The following is a 20910-nucleotide window of genomic DNA, read 5'->3' as shown; positions in this document are numbered from 1 at the left end:
AGTTTGCTTTTGAATTTAGTTTGAGTTTTCAGAGAAGGATGGAGCATGTTTTTGGATTCTTTTTTTTTTCTCCACTGAGTGGTTTCAATCATCCCTACAATAGCTGCAACCTCAGCTTAATTTAGCATGTCTGACATAGGTAACTTGGATTAACAGAGTGGGATTTAATACCAGTTTTGTGAAGAATTGAAAGAACAGTTAATGAGGGAGAATTGAGAGATGTGAGTTGTCAGTTTCTCTATGCTAGGAGAAACTATGTAATAAATTCTGATACATATTTTTGGTTTTCTTTTTACAGTTATCTTAACATTTTTGCCAAAACAAAGTACAGGCCTGCTTCTGCTACTGAAGTTATTAGCAAAACTCCCTTGCCTTACTGGAGGCAGGACTGCAGCTCAGATGTACATGACCTGATTTTTAAAAGTATTCTCTCCCCATAGAGAATGAATGCACAGGTGCACAAATGTTAGCTTTCAGGGATCACACATTAATTATCAGTGTTTTCCCGTCTATTACTAGTGGAAACAGAATCTGCATTTTGCTGGAATCACATCGAGTGTGTCTAGACTACATGGTTTTTTTGAAAAAAACTTCCCTTGCATCTAGACTGTTGCTGCGTTCTTTCAAAATTAAATCGAAAGAACGCGACAGTTTTTTCGACCACAGAAAACCAAGTTTTACGAGGAATAATGCCTTTTTTTTTGAAAGTGCTCTTTCGAAAAAAGGCACTATGTAATGCAAACTGTGCTTTTTTGAAAGAGAGCATCCAGACTGCCTGGGTGCTCTCTTTCGAAAAAGCAGCTTGCTTTTTTGAAAGTACTGGTTGTAGTCTAGATGCTCTTTTTCGAAAGAGACTTTTTCAAAAGTAATAGAAATGTAGCCATATTAGTCTGGTGTAGCTGAAGCAAAATACAGGACTATGTAGCACTTACAAGATGGTTTATTAGATGATGAGCTTGGCCCACGAAAGCTCATCATCTAATAAACCATCTTGTTAGTCTTTAAAGTGCTACATAGTCCTGTATTTTGCTTCTGAAAAAGCCTCTTTCGAAAAAGGCTTGTAGTCTAGACATACCCATAGTGAGGATATAGGATTTTTCCAAAGACTGAAATGGATGGAGACCAGGGGACCATGGTTAGGACCAGTGTTCCCTCTAAGCTGCGCAGCAGCACAGCTTCACAAGTGATGAATCAGCCCTGCCTAATCAGAAGCTCAGGGCTCTGTGCAGGGAGCTGACTTGGGGGGGTGGGGGGGGAGATCTGATTAATGGCCTGTGAAGCTGTGCTGCCATGCAGCATAGAGGGAACACTGGTTAGCACTTAGATTGTATTCATGGCCTGCCATTTACTTGTATGTCATTAGATGCTTTTGTGCCTTGGTTTACCCATATCTGAAAGGGGAAAGTAATTATAGTTAGCTACCTCACAGTAGTATTGAGTCTTAATTAAAAATGATAAAACTTTGAGAAAGTTGGGAAATGGGAAAGGTTTATATAAAGGTGTTACTGTTCTTACATACTTCAACTACAGTTTAAAACATTAAGATTGTAAAATCAATCACTCAAAAGTTAGGAGATGCCAGATTTAAGGCTTCCTGTTCAAACTTAATTTGCCCCCGCCTCTGGTGTGAATACGTTATGATACAGTTCTAACATGATGAAATGTTTTTCCAAGGGACCCCTGCTTCCGTTCGTGTGTGTGGAAAGGCCAGTGCTCACCTAATGAGTTCAGTATTTTGCTTTCTCCTCATAGCTCAGTGTTTGCCCCCAGGTCTTCTTTACTGCATATTAGTCAAACCCCGCTCTGATGACAGAATTGTTAAATTCTTCATGGGTTTTATGTCACTACAGTATCTGAGAGTGTTTGTTGAGGGTGTTTGTCGCTATGGCATCTGAGTGCTTTATAAATATTAATTAATTTCTCAGCAGCCCGGTGAGACAAAAATGTGGTATTTCCCTCACTTTACGGATGGAGATTCTGTAAAGTGAGAACAGTGAAGGTCAGTAGTATCTCCATTTGGATGCCCAGTTTGAGATTCCAAGGACCTGATTTTTCTGTGTTCTTAGAGATATATAGCACTTCATATGTTCACAGAACAGCTCCCATTGACTACAGCTGCAATTGTGAGCGCTGCAAGCTTCTGACACAGGCTCTGAAGCCAGGCATCCAGAAAACGAGGCATGTGCAATTAGTGATCCTAGCTGAATTGCCCAGCATCCTAGGGGAGCCCTGTGGCAGAGGCAGGGATAGAATCCTGATCTTTCATGTCGGTATTTAACTACCTTAGTCATGTGACATTCCTTTCCCTTCCAGCGATCTCCAGCTTCGTTCACTGCTCAACTTTCAACTTCCACAACAAGTGTAGCAGGGGTCCAACTGACAAAAGCCTCCTTCATATACAGTCCTGATTAATCTCTGGAGCAGGACCATCCTGTGCACTGAATGAGTAGTTACAGGTCGCCATCCTGTATGTGGATAGACAGAAGAGTTGGGACCGTTTACCAGGGGTTCATAGATATTTGCTGATAGCAGAGGAATATAGGATTCAGGAATATTGGGGAGTATGCTCTAGTGGGAACAGTCTTTTCCATGCATTGGCTATAGGCTTCCTTCTGACCTGTTCCTTCTAATATGTCTGCTCCCTGACCTGTCCCTCCAGCCTCATCCCCATCTCTGACTCCTTGTCTCCATCCTGTTTTCTTTATTAGTCAGTCCTGGTATCGACTTCTCAGGTTTCTTATTCCAGCCCCAGTCTTGCCAATCTCAGTTCTCCCTCCAGCTCCTTGTCTGATTTCTGTTCCCCTACCCACATCTCCCATCCCTACTGACTCCCATTCTCACTTCCAGGGCTCCTCATCCTGTCTGTCACTGCCTCACTCCCTGGCTTTTTGTCCCAGTCCCTTTGCCCACCCAATCAATGCTTTCCCCCTGCACCTCAGCGCCTCATCCTGTCTCCCCTCCCCACCACCTTTGCAGAGCTGCACAGCAGCACTCACCGCTCACTTTCCTGCTGGAAGGTGAGTGGTAGATTCTGGCTGGAGCCGGGCGGGGGCAGCCTCACCATGGCCCCAGTTCCAACTCTGTGGCAGCCACGCAGCCCAGCAGGCTCATCTGGGGGCTGGGGCTGGTCAGGGGGTGGAGGGAGCAGGCCGCGTGGCAGTGTGGGGCTGCTCTGGGGCCCAACTCCAACTCTTCCCTGTAGCTGGAGCTACAGCTAGGGAAGGCAGCATGCTGGCTTTTGGGGCCTGGCTGGAGTGTGGCTGCTCCTGGGTATTGGGGTCCTACTGGTAGTGACTGTCAGCAGCAGTCTGGGCTGGCAGAGGAGAAATGTGATAGCTGGAGGAGGATGCAACCAGAGCTGGAGCCTGAACCTAGGAATGAAGTGGGGCTGGCAGAGGCTTGCAAAGAAGAACTCTGCTGCTGTATGAACTTGATTCGTTTTGTTGTTGCTTTCTTTTCCTGTGTTTGATAGATAGTTCACTTATTTTTCTTGGTGGATTTTAGCAGCCATAATACTCCAGCCCTGATTCTCCAGTGCCTTATAATCATTCACACTAGTGCAAAGTGGGATTAGAGTGGTTTTGGTCTGATTTGGTAGCATTTTGCACTCTCTTCTCAGTGGCAACTGGACTCCACAAGGTGCTGGGCAATGGTGGCCCTGTGTGTTTACAACACCTACAGAATTTGTGTTTAGCCTAACAGCGCCAAACAGTGTGAATTCGTAACTAAGATCTCTAACATTATAGGTGCATCTCCAGTATTAATGAATAAACTTGATCACTTTCTTTCATTCTACCTGAACGTTAATATGTAGGAGGCTAAATGTAGGGTTGCCAGGTGTCCAGTTTTGAATCGGACAATCCGGTATTTGAGCTTTCTGTCCAGGAAACAAATTGAGAAAATAATTAAATAAAACGTAATTAGAACTTATCATGAGTATCAGTATGCAGTTGCGTACTGCCTGGCTGGTAGACATGCTCACGCAGTACACAACTAAATAGTAGAGAGGAGCGGGCTGGGGGCAGGGCCAGGGCGGGATGGAATCCCCGGGGCCGGACTCGCCTATTCACCCTGGGATCTGCATGCGCCAGCCCCGCTCCCTCTGACCCCCTCCCAGCCAGCCCTGCTTCCCACCAGCTGGTTCTCCCCACACACACCCCCGATCTTCCCTGGCCAGCCCCGCTCCCCCTGACTTCCTCCCAGCTGGCCCCTACCCCTCTGAGATCAAGTGTGTCTGGTATTTTTTTGAAATCATCTGGTAGCCCTAGCTAAATGAAGTTTAGGAATTCTGTGATTCCTATTTGAATACTGCTTTTCAAAACAGTATATTTGTTGCAAGGTGCAGATTTATTCTTAGGGTGGATGTCCTGCTCCAAATTCTGTCCCTTTGAAGACAAGCATTGTGGTATTTTTAGTCTCTAGAAGGATGAGGACTATGGGCAGCTAGGAGCAAGGCTGGCTGGAAAGAGGGAAGCTGTATAAAAGGCAGGTCCTGGTTCTCAGTCACAGAAGAGGGTGGCTTAGATTGTGTTTTGATCTTGGTTGCCTGAGAAATGGATGATTCTGGGTTTGGTGGGAGGATCAAATTGTCAGGACAGGAAAGCAGCCAACTAGCAGTAGAATGAGGAGAAACTTGCACAACCTAAGGAGTGAAAAGTAAGCTACCCAGTAACATTAGATGTCATTCAGGAAGGCGATGAACCTCAACATGTAGGATATGTTTGAGTGGGCCTGAGACTTGTTACAAATGATTCCTACTGCTCCCATGTTTGTCATATTTTATATACGTAGATTGAGCTTGAAATGAGACATTAAGGACTCGGCATAATAACAGTTAATGCAATCATAGGAAAGCTTTTCTCTAGGCCAGATCTAATTAGCAAATGCTTGACTTGAATGGACAGTGCAGAAGCAGCAAGAATATTCAAATGCTCTACATTTGCCCAGTCTTTCAGCACTGATGTCATCACCAAGCTTATGTCCTCATTTGTGTCCTACACAAGCTCATAAATGTTAGTCTGAAAGGCCAATTAACATAGTTCCCTGAATGGAGAGCCAGATTTAATTGAGGAGCAAGCCCAGCTAAGAGAGTGTCTGGGAGAGGGCTATAAACAGAGGAAGTCAGCTACTGAAAAATTTGCAGCATTAATTTTATTTTTAATTTACTTAATATTAAATAAACATTTCAAGTCATGCACCTTGTTAATTATCCCTTGTTTTAATGATCTTTCTTCCATAGCATTTAAAATAGATGTATGTGATTTTGTTAATAACTTGGGTGCCACAGCGGCACACATCCGAAGAAGTGCACGTGACCTCAATATTGATGCACAAGACCAAACTCACTCTGCTCGTGGATGGAAAATCTTAGAGGGAACACTGATTGGCTCCCAGCAACAGTCTTCCCATATTGTCTCGGTTTGTGTGCCGTCTGCTGACCCTCAGTCCCCTTTCCCATTGTCCTATCGAGCTTTCAGCCCTGCAAATCTTCATCTTCCCCCCAGCTGCCAGTCCCAATCTTCTTTACAGCCAGTCCCAGTCTACCTACAGATCAGCCAGTCCCAGTTTCCATCTCCCCTCTGTGAGCCTACAAGCTGAGTCTTGCCTCCCACTGTAATGTACTCCCTCTTCCCCTCACCCTTCCCAGTCAGGCTTTTGTCCCCTCTGTATTCAAATTGGGTATTTTCCTCCTTGACGCAGCTCTGGCCTGGCAAGAGGAAACAGTTTGAATGAGAGGACAGGAGAGACAGATTGAATGCTCTCAGTCCAGATGTCTGTGCTCAGACCCAGACCCAGCACAGCCTGCAGAAGCCCAGAGCTGCAGCTGCAGGGAAAGTCCTATTCAGAACCTTCTTGGGGTGGGTAGACTCCTCAGGAAATTTAGCTGCTAAAATCTAAGTAGTCTCCATTGAACATGTGGAAACCCGCTCTCCCCCTCCCCCGCCCCCTGAGGTTTATAACTTGGCCAAATGTGGACAGATTTTAATGGAAAAGGCAAAAGGCATTTCTTTGACTAGGGTTGCCAGATGGTTTAACAAAAAATACCAAACACCCCCTTCCTCCCCCCCCCCCCAAAAACACAGGGAAAACATTCTGTTGAGAGGGGAAAAAAAGGGGGGGGGAGACCAAAGTTGTTGAACAAAAGGAAAAAAGAACCCTGAGAGTTAAGGGGGAAGGAAAAAAAAAGCTTGTCCCCTTTAAGAAATGCTTTGCTTTTGAGGTTTTTGGGCCCAAACAGGCTGTTGGAGGCCCCCCGTCATCCTGCCTCCTGCGCCAGGCCGGACAGCTCCTCTGCAGAATCTGGTAATAAGCACCTGGGATTTTCGCCTCTTGGCCAGGAAAAAATCAGAAAATACTGGAAATTTTAGGTTTCTGGTATTTTCTGATTTTTTTTTTTAACCGGACAGGAGGCGAAAATACTGGACTGTCTGGTTCAATGCCGGACACCTGGCAACCCTATTTTTGACACAAAGCATCCTCCCAGCTGCCGTACCCTTATACCCCACACATTTCAAATCCCTGCTTGGAGAGTTTCTCAGAAAAAAAGCTACCAGAAGTTTTTAACACAGGAAAAAACAACAACATATTTTCCCTTACTTGTGTTCTTAGAAACAACTGAAGTGTTTTGGCTGAAGTTTTCTAAAAAATGTTCAGCCTGCAGCAGACACCCATGATGGAAAATTGAATGGTTGGGAAATCTATAAGCAGCTGAAATCTGTTCCTTATAAAAGGAGATGTTGGGCAACCTTAATAATAGGTCACACCATTAGCATTGCCCATAGTTACTACAGTGGAGGGAGTTACTACAGTTAACGTATAAGTTAACTGAACCATTTGCTTCAGTCAGACTTTAGTGCAAGACAATTAAAAATTAGGCTTATAGTATTAACTATTCCCTTTTACAACAGTTATGGCGAGTGTAATGAAATATGGACTGAAAGAAATAAAACTCTGACCAGCTTGCTTCTATTGAATCCAATTTTCCCCATGGGAAGTATTTTTCCGTAAGTCAGTGACTATTTAGATCTCCAGTAAAGAAATATTTGTAAATTGTTGTTGCTGCCTTGTGCCCTCTTGCCTTTCCCCTTCAGTAGCTTTTGTTGGAGACAATGCAGTGGTATTCCCAGATAACAATAAGACTTATGTTTTATTGTATTTCTTCAAAGCTATACTCAGCCTATTCTAGCTATTCATTACATAGTAGTGAGGAGTCAGCTGAGTTCTGTTTATATACCACTTCTATATATGAATAAGAGCTTCAGAAGAAAGTCCATTGCAACCAGCAGGAGGGAAAATCAGATAAGGCTTGGGTTCAAAATGTGAAGAAATACAATCGTGCAAAGCTATCACTGCGCTATCTACTGTTTCAGTAATGTTTGTTGCAGATTGCTAATCAAATTGCATTGATGATTACGTATTCTCAGGCAGTACTATCAGTATTTTGGTGCTGAGCAAAGGAAAGTGTTATAAAGACATCTATTTCCTAAAAAGATCGATTGTTTTGTTTGCTTTCTTAGCTTTCTGCATCCACGTTAGAGCCCTGGTTTTGACTGATCAAATTTAGTGTGACTACAAAAGCTCACTGTGGCACGAGATCTTTCCCAACACATCCTGGGATTGTCTAGTTACCTAATCCATAGTGTGCAGCGCTTTAGCAGGGAGAAGAGACTATTCAGAAATTTCTAAAATGGGGCCCTAGTGGAGTGAAACTGTAGGGGTTTAGGAACATTCTTGCAATTTTGCACATCTCAGAATTCCCCGGGCCAAATCAATATTGCTACCCTGCAAAGAAACAATGGCAGAATGGATGGCATGGGAGAGTCACATGATTGTTAAATGAGATAGGTGAAGATTACAATCATATGGAACAAGTTTGAGGCTGCATTTTTGTCACCGCTGTCATGGAGGCAAGGGATTCCCTTGTTATCTTGGTTTTCAAACAAAAATGTCCTTGACTTTTGACATTGAGTGCTACCAGTGCAAATCCTGCGCTTTGTGAGAGTCTGAGCCATAAGGAGCAAAAAAGAGCCAGAAAGCAGGACCTCTAATAATTAAAGCTAGTAGTTTCTCATAAGAAATGGTGTCAAGGATTTTGTTTCTGATTTGGAGGGGGGGCAGTCTTGGAGTTATTGTAAAATTAAATACCCCATAATATACACAATTGTAATAATCATGCAAAATATGCCTTGTGTGGTATCCTCTGAACACTAATAATTCATCATTAATATTCTTGAAAGATGCATGTTTGTATGTAACGGGTATTAAGAATTGTGAATATAGGCTGGAATTATAACTAAGGATTGTGTGAAACAGGTATATTGGGGGTGGTGTTAAGCAGATCTGTCATAAACAAGGGCACATGTTTATCTCCATTAGTGTATAAATAGTAAAAAAGGACCTTGGGACAGTATGGGGAAGAGATGGCAGAAAATAGAACAATTCTGATTTCAGCAAATGCAAGTAGGGAAAGAAAGAGCATGGAGTCTCCTTCACCACCAGACTCAGTTGCCTCCTCTATTACATGAATAAATGTTATTTTGAAGGATATAATCCATGTCAAAGGCTCACTGGAGTATAAAAGAAAGAGATAGCTGAACAAGAGAGAACTTCTCTAAGACGACAAAGGCACCAGCATCTTTGGAACTCTGGGAGAGATCTTGTCCAAGGAAAGGGTCAGTCACCATCTTGCTGAAAGACCACAGGTGATAAAGACTATCTTAAACAAGTCTTGAACTGAAACTCGCTACATTAAGTTTTAGACTTTTTTATTATTAAACAGGTTTTACTCTTTATTCTAAACCATACCAGGGCTGTTTTTAAATTGCATTGTTGAATGCCAGTTAAAGTAGCAAACTTGAATATTGATGCCTTCCAGGGGTAGTGGATATTTAATAGCTGACCTGTCCATGAGAGGACTAGACAGTTCAGCACATACATTGGGACAATTCAGGAATGGGGATGTGCTGGCATTAAGGCTGATGAAAGCCAGAGTGTGACAGGTTTGTTACTAAAAGGCTGCTGGGGTAGAGCTGCTGGATCAGAGCTATAGCTATACACATACACCGAAGGTGTAACCTGCTTGTGAGTGACCCAGGTGGGGAGCTACAGCAGCAAAGCATTGAGGCTTACAAGCTTGCAGGGCAGGGTCGGACAATCTCTTACTGGTCTGGATTGCACCCTGGCATGTGACAGTTACATAGCTGCTTTCAGAAGTGTCTCCATAGCATTGATCTACTGCTGTCTGTTCAGGACAAGACAGGTAAAAAAGAATGAAGAGGAGGCATCAGATGCTGTCTCCTGAGCAATAGGACTGCAGGTGTAAATCATTCTAAATTACTAGTTAAATGTTATTGGGCTTCAATGGTTTTTGTTTTAGAACCAGGATATTATAATTGAATAATGAAAGTTGTGACTTTTGACATTGACTTTGTTTTTGAAACTCTCATACCAAAGCCTTTTGGTGTTCTTTTCACTGCCCTGTGACTTTTTGTATCATTAGCCATGGCATTTCAGTAACTGTAAGCACATTGCATAGGGTGCTGTGTACATTATTGCACCAAGACAGCTAGTCAGTCAAGTGGTCTGACAAATGCTGTCCTTTCCCACTTTATGGCATTTAAACATTCCCAAATGCAGAGTCCACTGTGGAACAAATCTCAGTCTGTGGAGATGGGAACTTGGAGTGTCTATGAGTGGCTGAAGACAAACCAAATGAAAAAGAACCCTTTTTACTACTTCAGTGTAAATCTTGGCTTATAGAAGGAGAGATTCAGCCCCTATGGGCTAGGAAATAGCTGTTGTTTTGTGCAGGCTGGCTACATGCATAGAATATTGTGTGCTGGTTCTTGCTTGGTTTTAACAAATCCATTGTGCCTGAGATGTGTATAGCACGGAACGCCTTCCGAGGCATGATATTACTGTTAGAAATATTGCGGAGATAACTGGTTGAGTGGGGCCTCCCAACCATTTTGGAGGAATGGGTGGGTCTCACTTGCCTCCTTTCTGTCAGAGTAATCAAAGGAGTATGTCAACTGGAAAGTCTACTGCCCCATAGTTACACAGGCAAATCAGTAAGGATTTGACATATTGGAAGAAACTGAGATTTCCATTGGTGGGCATCTAATCTCAGATATGCTGATGACCTGACGCTCTTTGCTACAATAACGAAATCATGCAACAAATGTTGGAGTCTAGAAAAACAGTTCATGAGGAGTATGAACTATTCCATGAAAACAAAATGTCTAAATGTTGACATGAATACCAAAACATGATGCAAGCAGGTACCACAGTTAATGGACACACTGTGGAGGCATTAAGTTAAGTATCTTAACTCGTGAGGAGATGGTAGGATGGTCGGTCTGTGGAAGATCAGCTGCACAATGCTTGAACCTAGTCATAGATCACTAAGGCTTTAGAAAATTCTGCTGTGTCACCAATATTCAGACACAAATAAATTAATTTACTTATTGTGACGTTTCTGAAACCATGGGTCCCAACCAGGCACTAGATCATAATGCCACACACTCACATTTGATCTGGCTACCCTTCCATCGTGATGGAGGAGCTACCAGACCAGAAGGGCACTGTGCCTCCATGTGCAAAGAAGTGCCTAAAATGGGGAGCTAGATCCAACCCCATGAGATAGGAACTACCACTGTGGGATGCATGCATTGAGGGTTTGTTCTCTTACGCTCTTCCCCCAACCCATCCCAGGGCCTCCCCTAGAATTAGGATTGTGGTGCTGGGTTAGAGGCTGCATATGTGCCATGGTGGGTTGTAGAACCAGATCAAAATGTAGTTGGTGGGTTGTCTTATTAAAGAATTAGTGTATTGAAAAGCAGCTTAGAAAATTTGACATGAGATTTGTTAGGCAGCAACCTAATTCCCCCAGCTACTATCACTAGTTATATATTTGCTCTTTTATATAAAACAAGTTAGTAGAATATCACTTTGGCAAACAGCATTGTTTTCCAGAAAGCAGAAAATGGCAGCCACTGTATCTCATGCTATTTTTCATCTTTCTCCTAAAGGGCAACACTTTAAGGAAAATACTTCTAAATCGTTACTTTAAAGGAGACTATGGAAGTGGCATGAATGGGCCTCTTTCCGGTACCTACAGCAAAACTGCGCAAGTGGGAGGTAAATCAACAATGACCATTTAAGAAAAATAAAATATATGTTATCCTATTTTCTACTCAGGTGCATGGTAAATGCTAAGGGGATTTAGTCAGTAAATAATTCAAACAACTGTTGACCAACTGCGAGAGGAGCAGAGCTGTCAGCCGACGGCCAGGGCAGTGAGTCCCTTATGACCGGCTGAAGTTCTTTTAAATTGTGCTTGGTTCTGTTACAGCAACTGAAGGAGTCAGGTTAAAGCTTAAACAGTTACTATTTATTGTTACAGGGTAAACTTAGTTGTTAAATCCTACTTCTGTGTTACAGATAACACAGACACTACAAAGGACAGGACAGAAATTACAATAATAAGTCACTTACAGGTACCATGAAACCCTTTGGTTCTCTGAGCTCTTATTAAATGCATGCAAAATAGACACATAGCAGGTATATATTCTCACCCCTGCGTTCCAGACTTGGCGTGGCCAGCGTCTTTCTCTCAATCCCTCGGGAAGAAGTAGGGCGAGGTTGGGCGTCCCACAGACCTCGGGAGACAATCAATACCTGCCAGCAGGTATAGATGATTGGAGCTCAAATGGGGTGGGCTGCTGAACCTCTTTTTATACCCCTTGGGTCATGTAGGCTTCTTCCTGGTTTCAAGTGGCCAATTAGGAAAAATGGCTTTGAATGCCAAGTTTCCCACGAAGGGTGCAAAGCATAATTTACACCTGGGAAAATGCAGACAATGGGCACCTCTGGTATGTGATGGGCGAAGATTCCTCTCTGGGACAGTGCAGGCGTGTCAATTACTGGTACTAGCCATCAGGGCGACGGGAGGCCCCGGGTCATCAGCTAGCCCATTTACTGTCTGGTTTTCCCAGGGCATCAAAGGCTGACTGCCTTTCTCTTGCTCTTTGGGGGGGGGGGGGGAACCAAGATGGGGTTCGTGGAAAAACAAGATGGGGTTTTGTGTCTGGCTACAAGAGCCAAACGGTGTTAAATTGCGTGCACCTGTGTCAGACAGTTGGCTTGTGTTTGCCAGTCCCAACATAAAGAAAAATAAATATACCACTCAATCCAAATTCAGACTGGCTGTGCATAAGCATTTGCCAGAGAATCTGCAGTCAGTAGCAAGAGCAAAGAAAAGTTCTCCATACCTAGCCTTTTTCAAGGGGCATAATATGAAGGTCTGTAGATAGTAATAATTTAAGCAGTCAGGAAGAGGAGACTCTACATAGAGCAGTGTTTCTTAAACTGTGTTCCATGGTACACCAGTGTGCCGCAAGGCAGTCGGAGGTGTGCCGCAGAGAACAAAATACTTCAAAATGGCTGTCCTTAAAGGGGCAGGCGACTTTATTATTATTATTTTTTTTCTCAATAACGTCCCTCTCCAATCTCCTCTCCTCCCCCTGATTTTTTTTTCTCAACAACAACAAGAAAATCCCTGGTGGTGTTCCTCATAAAAAAAAATTGTTTGGTGTTCCTCGGTCTTAAAAAGTTTAAAAAACACTGGCATAGACCTAGATCATGTTGCACTTTAATGCCACTTTTGCAGCCTGTATTGTACATTTGCCTGGCTTCGTAGGGTGTGTTTCCAGATGCTGGTCTCATTGTTCCTATTAGGAATGTAAATGGTTAACTTGCAGGGGCTGGAGCAGCTCCCCACTTGCCCTGGACAAGGCGGCTGCTCCAACCCTGCGGGGACCACCCCAAGAAGGGCTGTGTGGGCTGACCAGAGCAGCCTCTGTCCTAGGGGGGCCCAGCTAGACCCCTGCCACAGGTTACATGTTGGCTCCCTGGGAGCGGGGCCAGTAGGACCTGCCCTTTCCATGCTCCTGGGGAGCTGACCTTGCTGGACCTGCTCCCAAGGAGCCAGCTTCAATGCATAACATGCAGTATAAAAGAGCCCGCAGCAAAGCTTCCCCAGGAGAGGGGTTGGCAGCCAGCCTTGCTCTTGGGGAGCCAGCTTCACTGTGGGTTCTGGAGTATAAGCTTATATGTAAACTTTATACTGCAGAGCCTGCAGCATGTGTAACCGCTAGGAATTTTTAGCAGTTACACAGTTACATTTTTAAATGACTTTTTACATCCCTAGTTTCTATAGACACTTCCAGATGTTGGCTCTATGGAAATATTTACAGTCAATGCCCCCTGGACCAAATTCTGCTCTGTCATTCACTTGTAACCCATTGAAGTCTATTGGTTGCATGCATGCAAGAGTAGAATATGGCGCTGTACATTTACACTGTGTGTCTGTATGTTTATACAGTTAATTAATCTGTTAGTGGATATGGTAGTGATTATGTGTTCATTCTGTTTAGCTGTAACATGCATGAGTTCTGAAGTGTATATAGTCCAATGCAGGACATAAAAACGTAGCTAGTATTAATGAGCCATCATAAGGACAGATACATTAATATTCTGTCCTGATTAGTAATATGGGTGGTTGCGGAGAAGAAGGGGTTATTTGCTTTTGTTTTCAGTTTGCTTTCTAAATGATAAATACAGGTCCCATTAGGACTGGAAGATTCTCAGATGACCATTGTACTGGAGAAACAGTCACACATGAGAGTAAAAACTAAGCTATGGCAAAAGAAAGGGATTTTCATTCAGACTGCTTAAAGCCTTTTTCTTTTGTTTGATTTTTATGAAGAGCTCGTTAGTTGAAGTGACTAATTAACACTTGGAACAAAGATAGCTTTTTGTTCAAGATCAGGTTCCGTTGCCCCTAGAGTTAATGCATCAAAGCTCACAATAAAGAACCTTAAGCCCTCCCATAGTTCCTCAGCAAAATCAGGGAAGGCAGAATTTGACATTCCAAGGCTGTAGTGAGATGCGTGCTGTAGCACTGCGGCGGAGACACTGCCTACACTGATGGGAGGGCTTCTGCCATCAGCATTGGCACGCCACCTCCCTCAGAGGTGGTAGGTGTGTTGACAGGAGAATTCTCCCTCTGATGCAGCACTATCAACACCAAGGGTTAGGCCTGTTTAACCGCAATGTTCAGGGGACTGGATTTTTCACACTCCTGAGGGATGTATTGATACTGACCTAATTTTATATTGTAGACCCGTTCTTGTAATTGTCATGCCTTGTTAACATTTGCATAAGCTTTATCACTTTCCTGTAGCAGTATGGTTAAAATGGTACAGTCTCCCTAGTATAGATAGTTGTATCCATTGAAGTGTTTATGCCAGTGCAATAATAATATCAAACTCTGATGTAGCTTCCCCGTAAGGGACGGGCAAATATGCTGTACTTGCATATGGCACTTTTATACAAGAATAACCATGCCCAAAGTGTGCATGTGTGTGTAGGGGTGTATTTTTAACTATTTCCACGCCTAACAAAGATTGTTTTCACAATACGAAATTGGAGTGTAGATCATGCCATAGGTTTAAAAAAAAGGGAAAAAATAAAACACCCCTAATCAATATCACCTTTCAGCCTATCTTTAGAATTCATAAAAAAGCAAAAGGGCACATGGATCCAGGCCTTCAAAAGACCTTGCAGCTTACCTTGAAAATATACAATAATTAATCCAATAAAAATGTGCTTCTGTGAATAAGTTGCTTAGGCTCCATCTTCATTGTTGTCAGAATTACTCAGTGTTGCTATGATTTTGATCTTGCATTATTTCAGGTTTGCTTATTCTTTTATTCTTGGGGCCCAAACCTAAAGTAATCATTTATGCAGAATTATATAAATCAATGAGAGCTTTGCCTGAGTAAGAATTTCAGGATTAGATTTGTTATATTGCTGCTGGAAATTGATGTCCAGTTATAAGGCAGTTTATTTTAACATGTATACACAATGCCAATATGAATATACAGGATATATATTTGCAGGTGGCTTTTCAGGACAAGATTCAGATAAGTCTGCAATATTGATGTCTGATATTCAGTGCCTTCTGGATAAAGAAGGTGCATCGGAACTAGTCATAGATGTTATCGTAAGCACCAAAAATGACAGAATTTTCTCAGAAGCTATCCTACTTGGTATTGCATTGCTTGAAGGTGGAAATACACAAACACAGGTATTTACTTCTCATTCATTGCTTCTGAAATGCATGTATCATGGAGAAAAATTAAGACAAAATTAATATGCTTTTGCTAATCATGCAATATCTTATTCTGTAGATACCTCAACAGTGGAAAGCACTTTTAAACTGTTTCTTTGTATGTAGTTCTTTGTCTTGTGACCATTTGAATGTTATCTCCTGTTATTTTGTTTGTCTTTATGAGTTTAAGCATTTTGAAGAGTCATTTTAAATAAACTGTACCACCACGTCAAAAACACCAGAAAAATTAAATACAGGACTATGTAGCACTTTAAAGACTAACAAGATGGTTTATTAGGTGATGAGCTTTCGTGGGCCAGACCCACTTCCTCAGATCAAATAGAGGAAGAAAATTGTCACAACCATATATACCAAAGGATACAATTTTAAAAAATGAACACATATGAAAAGGACAAATCAAATTTCAGAACAGAAGGATGATTGGGGGGGGGAAGGTAAATGTCTGTGAGCTAATGATATTAGAGGTGATAATTGGGGAAGCTATCTTTGTAATAGGTAAGGTAATTAGATGCCTTATTCAGACTCAGGCGTAAAGTGTCGAATTTAAACATGAATAACAGTTCAGAGGATTCTCTTTCAAGTGCAGTCTTAAAAGGCTTTTGAAGCAGGATGCAGGTAATTCAGGTACACTAGACTAACACGGCTACATTTCTATCACTATTCAGAAAAATTAAGTTATTTTCTGAAAAAATTTAAAGACACTTCTCAAAAGTTTTAAAAATAGAACTAATGTAAAAGTGAGGGGTTTCATAAAACCAGTATTCCATTTTAAAAGTCATGTTTATTTAATACATGTAACACAGTTTAAGGATTTTAATTTTTGTATTTTTTGTTTTGTAAAAAAGATGTATCTTTGGTAAATCAGTCATTCTGTTTCCGTTTGAAAGGAGTGTGTCCCTCTGGGGAAAAAAATCTGTAAACTAGTTTGAAAACTAGTATCTGACAAAGAAGACTTAAAGAGTTTGTGTAGTTTAAGCTCTACTACTACTACTACTAATAGTAACGATACTATTATTATTACTGTTTTGTTATTAAATGGGAATGTCACTACAACTGTTAAAAATGGGAAATTTCACAAATAATTTCACTCTTTCTTTTCAAAATTTAGTATTTTGAACGTCAAAAATTGTAACCAACAAGCAGTCAAAATAGCATTGAAATCCTCCCTCCCTCGTTTTTCCAAAATTTTTAAATGTTCTTAATGTTTCAGAATTTGAAATATTATGACCAACTCCGAGGATTAATATATAAAAGAATTAGGTTGTCAATACCCAATTTTTTTTGTTAGAGTGCATAATTTAAGGATAAACTAGTATTTAACTTGTTTTGCTGAAACTGTTTCTCCTTGTTTAAAATCCTGATAGCTAAAGGATTCCTTTTCTTACAGTATTCCACTTACCAGCAATTGAACGAGCAAAAAAAGTCGGAAAAATTCTTTAAAGTTCTACATGACCGCATGAAAACTGCTCAGCAGGAAATACGAGCGACAGTGACAGTCAACACTATTGATTTGGGTAGCAAGAAAAAGGATGATGATAGTGACCTAATTATATCTGCTCCAAAAAGGCGAGGTAAAGGGGAATTTCTCTAAAACAGAGGCAAAAGACATGTTTTTTTTATATGAACAGCATGTAGAGCACCACTGATACCATACCTACTTTGCAGAGCAGCTACAGCAGACGCTGGGCTGCTGAAATAAAAGTACATGATTGGAAACTGAATGTTCTTAATGCAAAGAATTATTCACAGTTAATTGCTGTCATTTCTAAATTATGGGCTAGATCCTCAGCTAGTCATATCCGAATAGCCCTATTGAAGTTAGTGGAGCTACAGCGATTTACACACACAGAGGCTCTGGGCCTGTATTTTTACACCAACAGAAATAAAGCTGAAACTAAGAGGCCAAGTCTACACTACAGAGATGGAAGCAGCCTCTATTGATCTTCTGGGGTTTGAATTAGTGGGTCTAGTGAAGACATGCTAATATGAACTACGAGGGTTCTCTGGTTGATGCTGGTAGTCCTGCTTCTATGAGGAATAAGAGAAGTCAAAGGGAGGGTATTCTTCCTGCGACTTCCTGCAATGTGGATGCCGCCAAAATTCAAGTTAAGATACTTCAACTTAAGCTACGCAATTAACATAGCTGAAGTTGCGTATCTTAATTCAAACTTATACCATAGTGTATACCAGGGGAAAGTGCTGTTCATAAGAGTTATTCCAGTCATCCATTGTTCTCATCATCCATTGTATGTGGAAGAAAGATGGCAGATTTTTGTTTTAATTTACTGTTTCGTTGTTAGTTGAGGTTTATTTGGAACGTGTTATTCCTTTGTGAACATTAATATTCTGTTGTATGCTACCCAGAGGTCTTTAGGCATTGAGTACAAAAAAAAAAAAACAACAGCAACCCCAATCCAAAACACCCAAGCAGTGTTGTTGTTACTTATTATTTATAATGAATTGAACCAGGGGGAAAATGGGAATTATCATCTTCATTTACAGTAAGGGATTCAACACTGCACCTGAAACAGGGTATGAAGGGGCAATTAACAGAAGCATCTTCTGCAACATCCAAAGCTTACTCTGTGTATAGAAGAGAAATGGACCCAGAAATAGATCTTATGGGCTCAGGAGCAGATGCTGCAAATACAGAAGAAAAGTCCACAGAGGAAGCAATAATGAGCCCTGCTATAACAATCATGCAGCCGATACTGAGATTTCTTCAGTTGCTATGTGAGAACCACAACCGAGAGCTCCAGGTATGGTTCTGTAAAATAATGCATAGGTGGGAACATTTGTGCATTTGATTTCAATTTTTGTATTTCTTCACTTCTGAGTACATAAATACACAGTGTTTTGTGTGTGGTGAAATCTTCACCTGTTCACATGGCAAGTGGAAAATTTACCATTAAAAGATAAGGCTATTCAGGGTCTGTGGCTGATCTCTTTTATCTTTCAGACCTTCTTAAGAAATCAGAACAACAAAACAAATTACAACCTAGTGTGTGAGACTCTGCAGTTTTTGGACTGTATTTGTGGAAGTACAACAGGAGGCCTGGGCCTGTTGGGGCTATACATCAATGAGAAGAACGTAGCCCTGGTGAACCAAACCCTTGAGAGCTTGACTGAATACTGCCAAGGCCCATGTCATGAAAATCAGGTAGCTAGAATAATTGTTTTTTTGATGAGGAAGAATTAACCTGTGTGTTATGTAACCGTTTCATATTCTTAATAATTCAAGGTTTAAAAGGCCTTTGAAAATGCACTTCTATCAGCGCTTGGACTCGTTTCCTCTAATCAGGTCTTCTCTGTAGTACATGGGTCTCAAACTCATGGCCTGCAGACCGTCTTCAGCCAAAGCAAATTCACACTCTGGCCCAGTTCCCGCCCGCCCCAGTTATCCCTGAGTCTCTGTTCCTCAGAGCATGGGGTGCAATGGGGAGGACAAGGTGGGCCGGTGGCTTGGGAGACAGGGACAGACACACCTCCTGGCCACCAGGACTCCCATACTGGATTGTGAATATACTCTGGCTGTAGATGGACTGCAGGCCATGAATTCGAGACACCTTCTGTAGTGCTGTAAACCTCATTACCGGAGCGGTCGACAAAGGCTTCCCTTGTCCACCATGCCGCGTCTAGATTGCTGCACTGTGCCAGATCAGCTGATTGTCGGCACAGCGTGGTGGCCATTTTTATTTTAATGAAATGGGGATTATTTAAATCCCCGCTTCTTTGACTGTGCCGAGTAAACTACTTTACATGGCTCCGTCGATGGAGCCATGTAGTCTAGACGCACCCAGGGAGAGGCAGGTGTATGCTGCCATACTTTTCTATACTCACCAGTTACTTTAAGGCGTGTTCACTGTTTACTGACACAGATTTAGGGACCGAAGCATGTTTGACTTTAAACACATGAACAGTTCCATTGAGGACATTTAGTTACATATGTGCCTAAGTGCTTTGTGAGATGGAGTCTATAAAGTCATATACAGGTTGCACCTCCAAAAACTGGAACTCTCTGGTCCGGCAACATTCATGGTCCTGCAGGACCACCGATGTTCCAGGATCAGAGAGTCCCAGTGTACTGGGGGGGAGTGGAGGGAAGGAGGGAGGGAAGGTGACCCTTGGATCCCGTGCAATGCAGGGAGGTGCGGCATGCAGCCCACCTGGTCTGCAAGGTGGGGGGCACCAGGATTGGCGCATGTCTCTGTTGGGCTGCGGGTGGACCAGGAGTTGGCGTGTGGCTCAGCTGGGCTGCACAAGTAGAGGAGGGATGGGAAGCACAGCGCACAGCCCAACTGGGCTGCTTTGGAGGAGCCGGGAAGCCCAGTGTGGGTGCAGGGCAGGGAGACCAGAAATGACCGCCCTGGTGTGACAAAAATCCCTAATCTGGGACCAGTCAGGTTCTGAGAGTGCCAGACCAGAAAGGTCCAACCTGTACACGAGTCTTCTGACACATGTGTGTTCCATGCCAATAGGGAGGATAGAAAGAAAAAGTAAATGGTACCAGTCTACTTGCACTGAGTAAATCAAAGAAAAGGTGTAACAGAAGGTGTAATTTTTTTTGTTATGGATTAGTAATGGAGAAATTTGGTGTATCGAATTACAAAACAAAAGCCTTTTCTTAAAACTGAAATGGTTTGCTTTTGGATCATAGAGTTTAACATTCATGTTACTTCCTAGTATATATCGTAGTTGTCTGCAATACTGACAATCAAGCAGCCTTAATTCATACTTTAAAAGCCTAAGTGCACTGAAAGTTAAATAACTGTGTTTGCTTAAAAACTCATGGGTCAAACTATTCAAAAACACAGAGATAATTAGAGTACTGTAAAGGGAAAGAAAAATGTGTTTTCAAATTAACTATTTATCTAGCTTCACAGAGAACCCTGGTAATGAAAAAAAGATTGATTGTTTAGATTTCATTAGCTAGATCTGCTGTGAAGTAACTAAGGAATAGTGATTATGCTCTTTTACACGAGTTGAGCATGTACATTTCAGAGGCAGACACTCAATGCTGTCATTTCCAACTCATTTTTCTTTTTTTTTTCAATTTTTAAGACTTTTCTTTGCTATTGTTGTAAAATATTGTTTTTAAAATGTTAAAAAAATCCCACAGCCTGTTTTAGCTTGACATTTGTTATAGCTTAAAAGATCTAGTTGTGAAATGTTCAGTTATCATTAGCCAGAGCTGTAAATTTCAGGTGCTGTACTTTTTTTTTTATTATTTAAAGGAAAGCCTCTACTCCATGAGGTTGATCCTCTCTCCTATGGCCAGCTACTTGTTGCTTTAAGGCTACCTCACACTGCCCATCGGGTGAAGTACTGCCACAGAGTAGTCTAGGAACTGGGCCCTTGTTTCGAAAACTATGCTCATATTTGTGCTTCTCTCTTTTCTTTTTTTTCTGTTTTTAAAAGACCTGCATTGCTACCCATGAGTCTAATGGAATTGATATTATAATTGCACTGATCCTGAATGACATAAACCCTCTTGGCAAATATTGCATGGACCTGGTGCTTCAGCTAAAGGTACAGGAAATAATTCTATTTACCTATGCAGATTCAAGTAATTTAAAAAATGCCTAAGCAAGAGAGCTAGGCTCTCTGATGCTTATCTACTCTCATGACAGCATAATATACCAGGTGGAATTAGTAAACAAATTAATTCAATTCAGCTCATCTCAGGCCTGCGGATGGGGGGAGGATAGGGGACA

The 20910-nt window shown here is 41.9% G+C and overlaps 1 protein-coding gene across 1 annotated transcript in view; it reads left to right on the top strand.

Moving 5' to 3' along the window:
* The window catches only part of ITPR2 (inositol 1,4,5-trisphosphate receptor type 2), a 324515-nt gene that overhangs the window by 222812 nt on the left and 80793 nt on the right, over positions 1-20910 (top strand). The window contains exons 38-43 of the mRNA XM_075898795.2: positions 11031-11139; positions 14964-15151; positions 16584-16767; positions 17699-17955; positions 18156-18356; positions 20615-20725. Of these exons, the coding sequence (XP_075754910.2) occupies positions 11031-11139; positions 14964-15151; positions 16584-16767; positions 17699-17955; positions 18156-18356; positions 20615-20725 (1050 nt within the window). The remainder of the gene's footprint in view (positions 1-11030; positions 11140-14963; positions 15152-16583; positions 16768-17698; positions 17956-18155; positions 18357-20614; positions 20726-20910) is intronic.

This window comes from Pelodiscus sinensis, chromosome 1, assembly GCF_052426305.1.
Source record: "Pelodiscus sinensis isolate ZL-2025 chromosome 1, ASM5242630v1, whole genome shotgun sequence".
Taxonomy (NCBI): Eukaryota; Metazoa; Chordata; order Testudines; family Trionychidae; genus Pelodiscus; species Pelodiscus sinensis.
The sequence above is the reverse complement of the archived record's forward strand: the minus strand, read 5'-3'. Positions and strand labels throughout refer to the sequence as shown.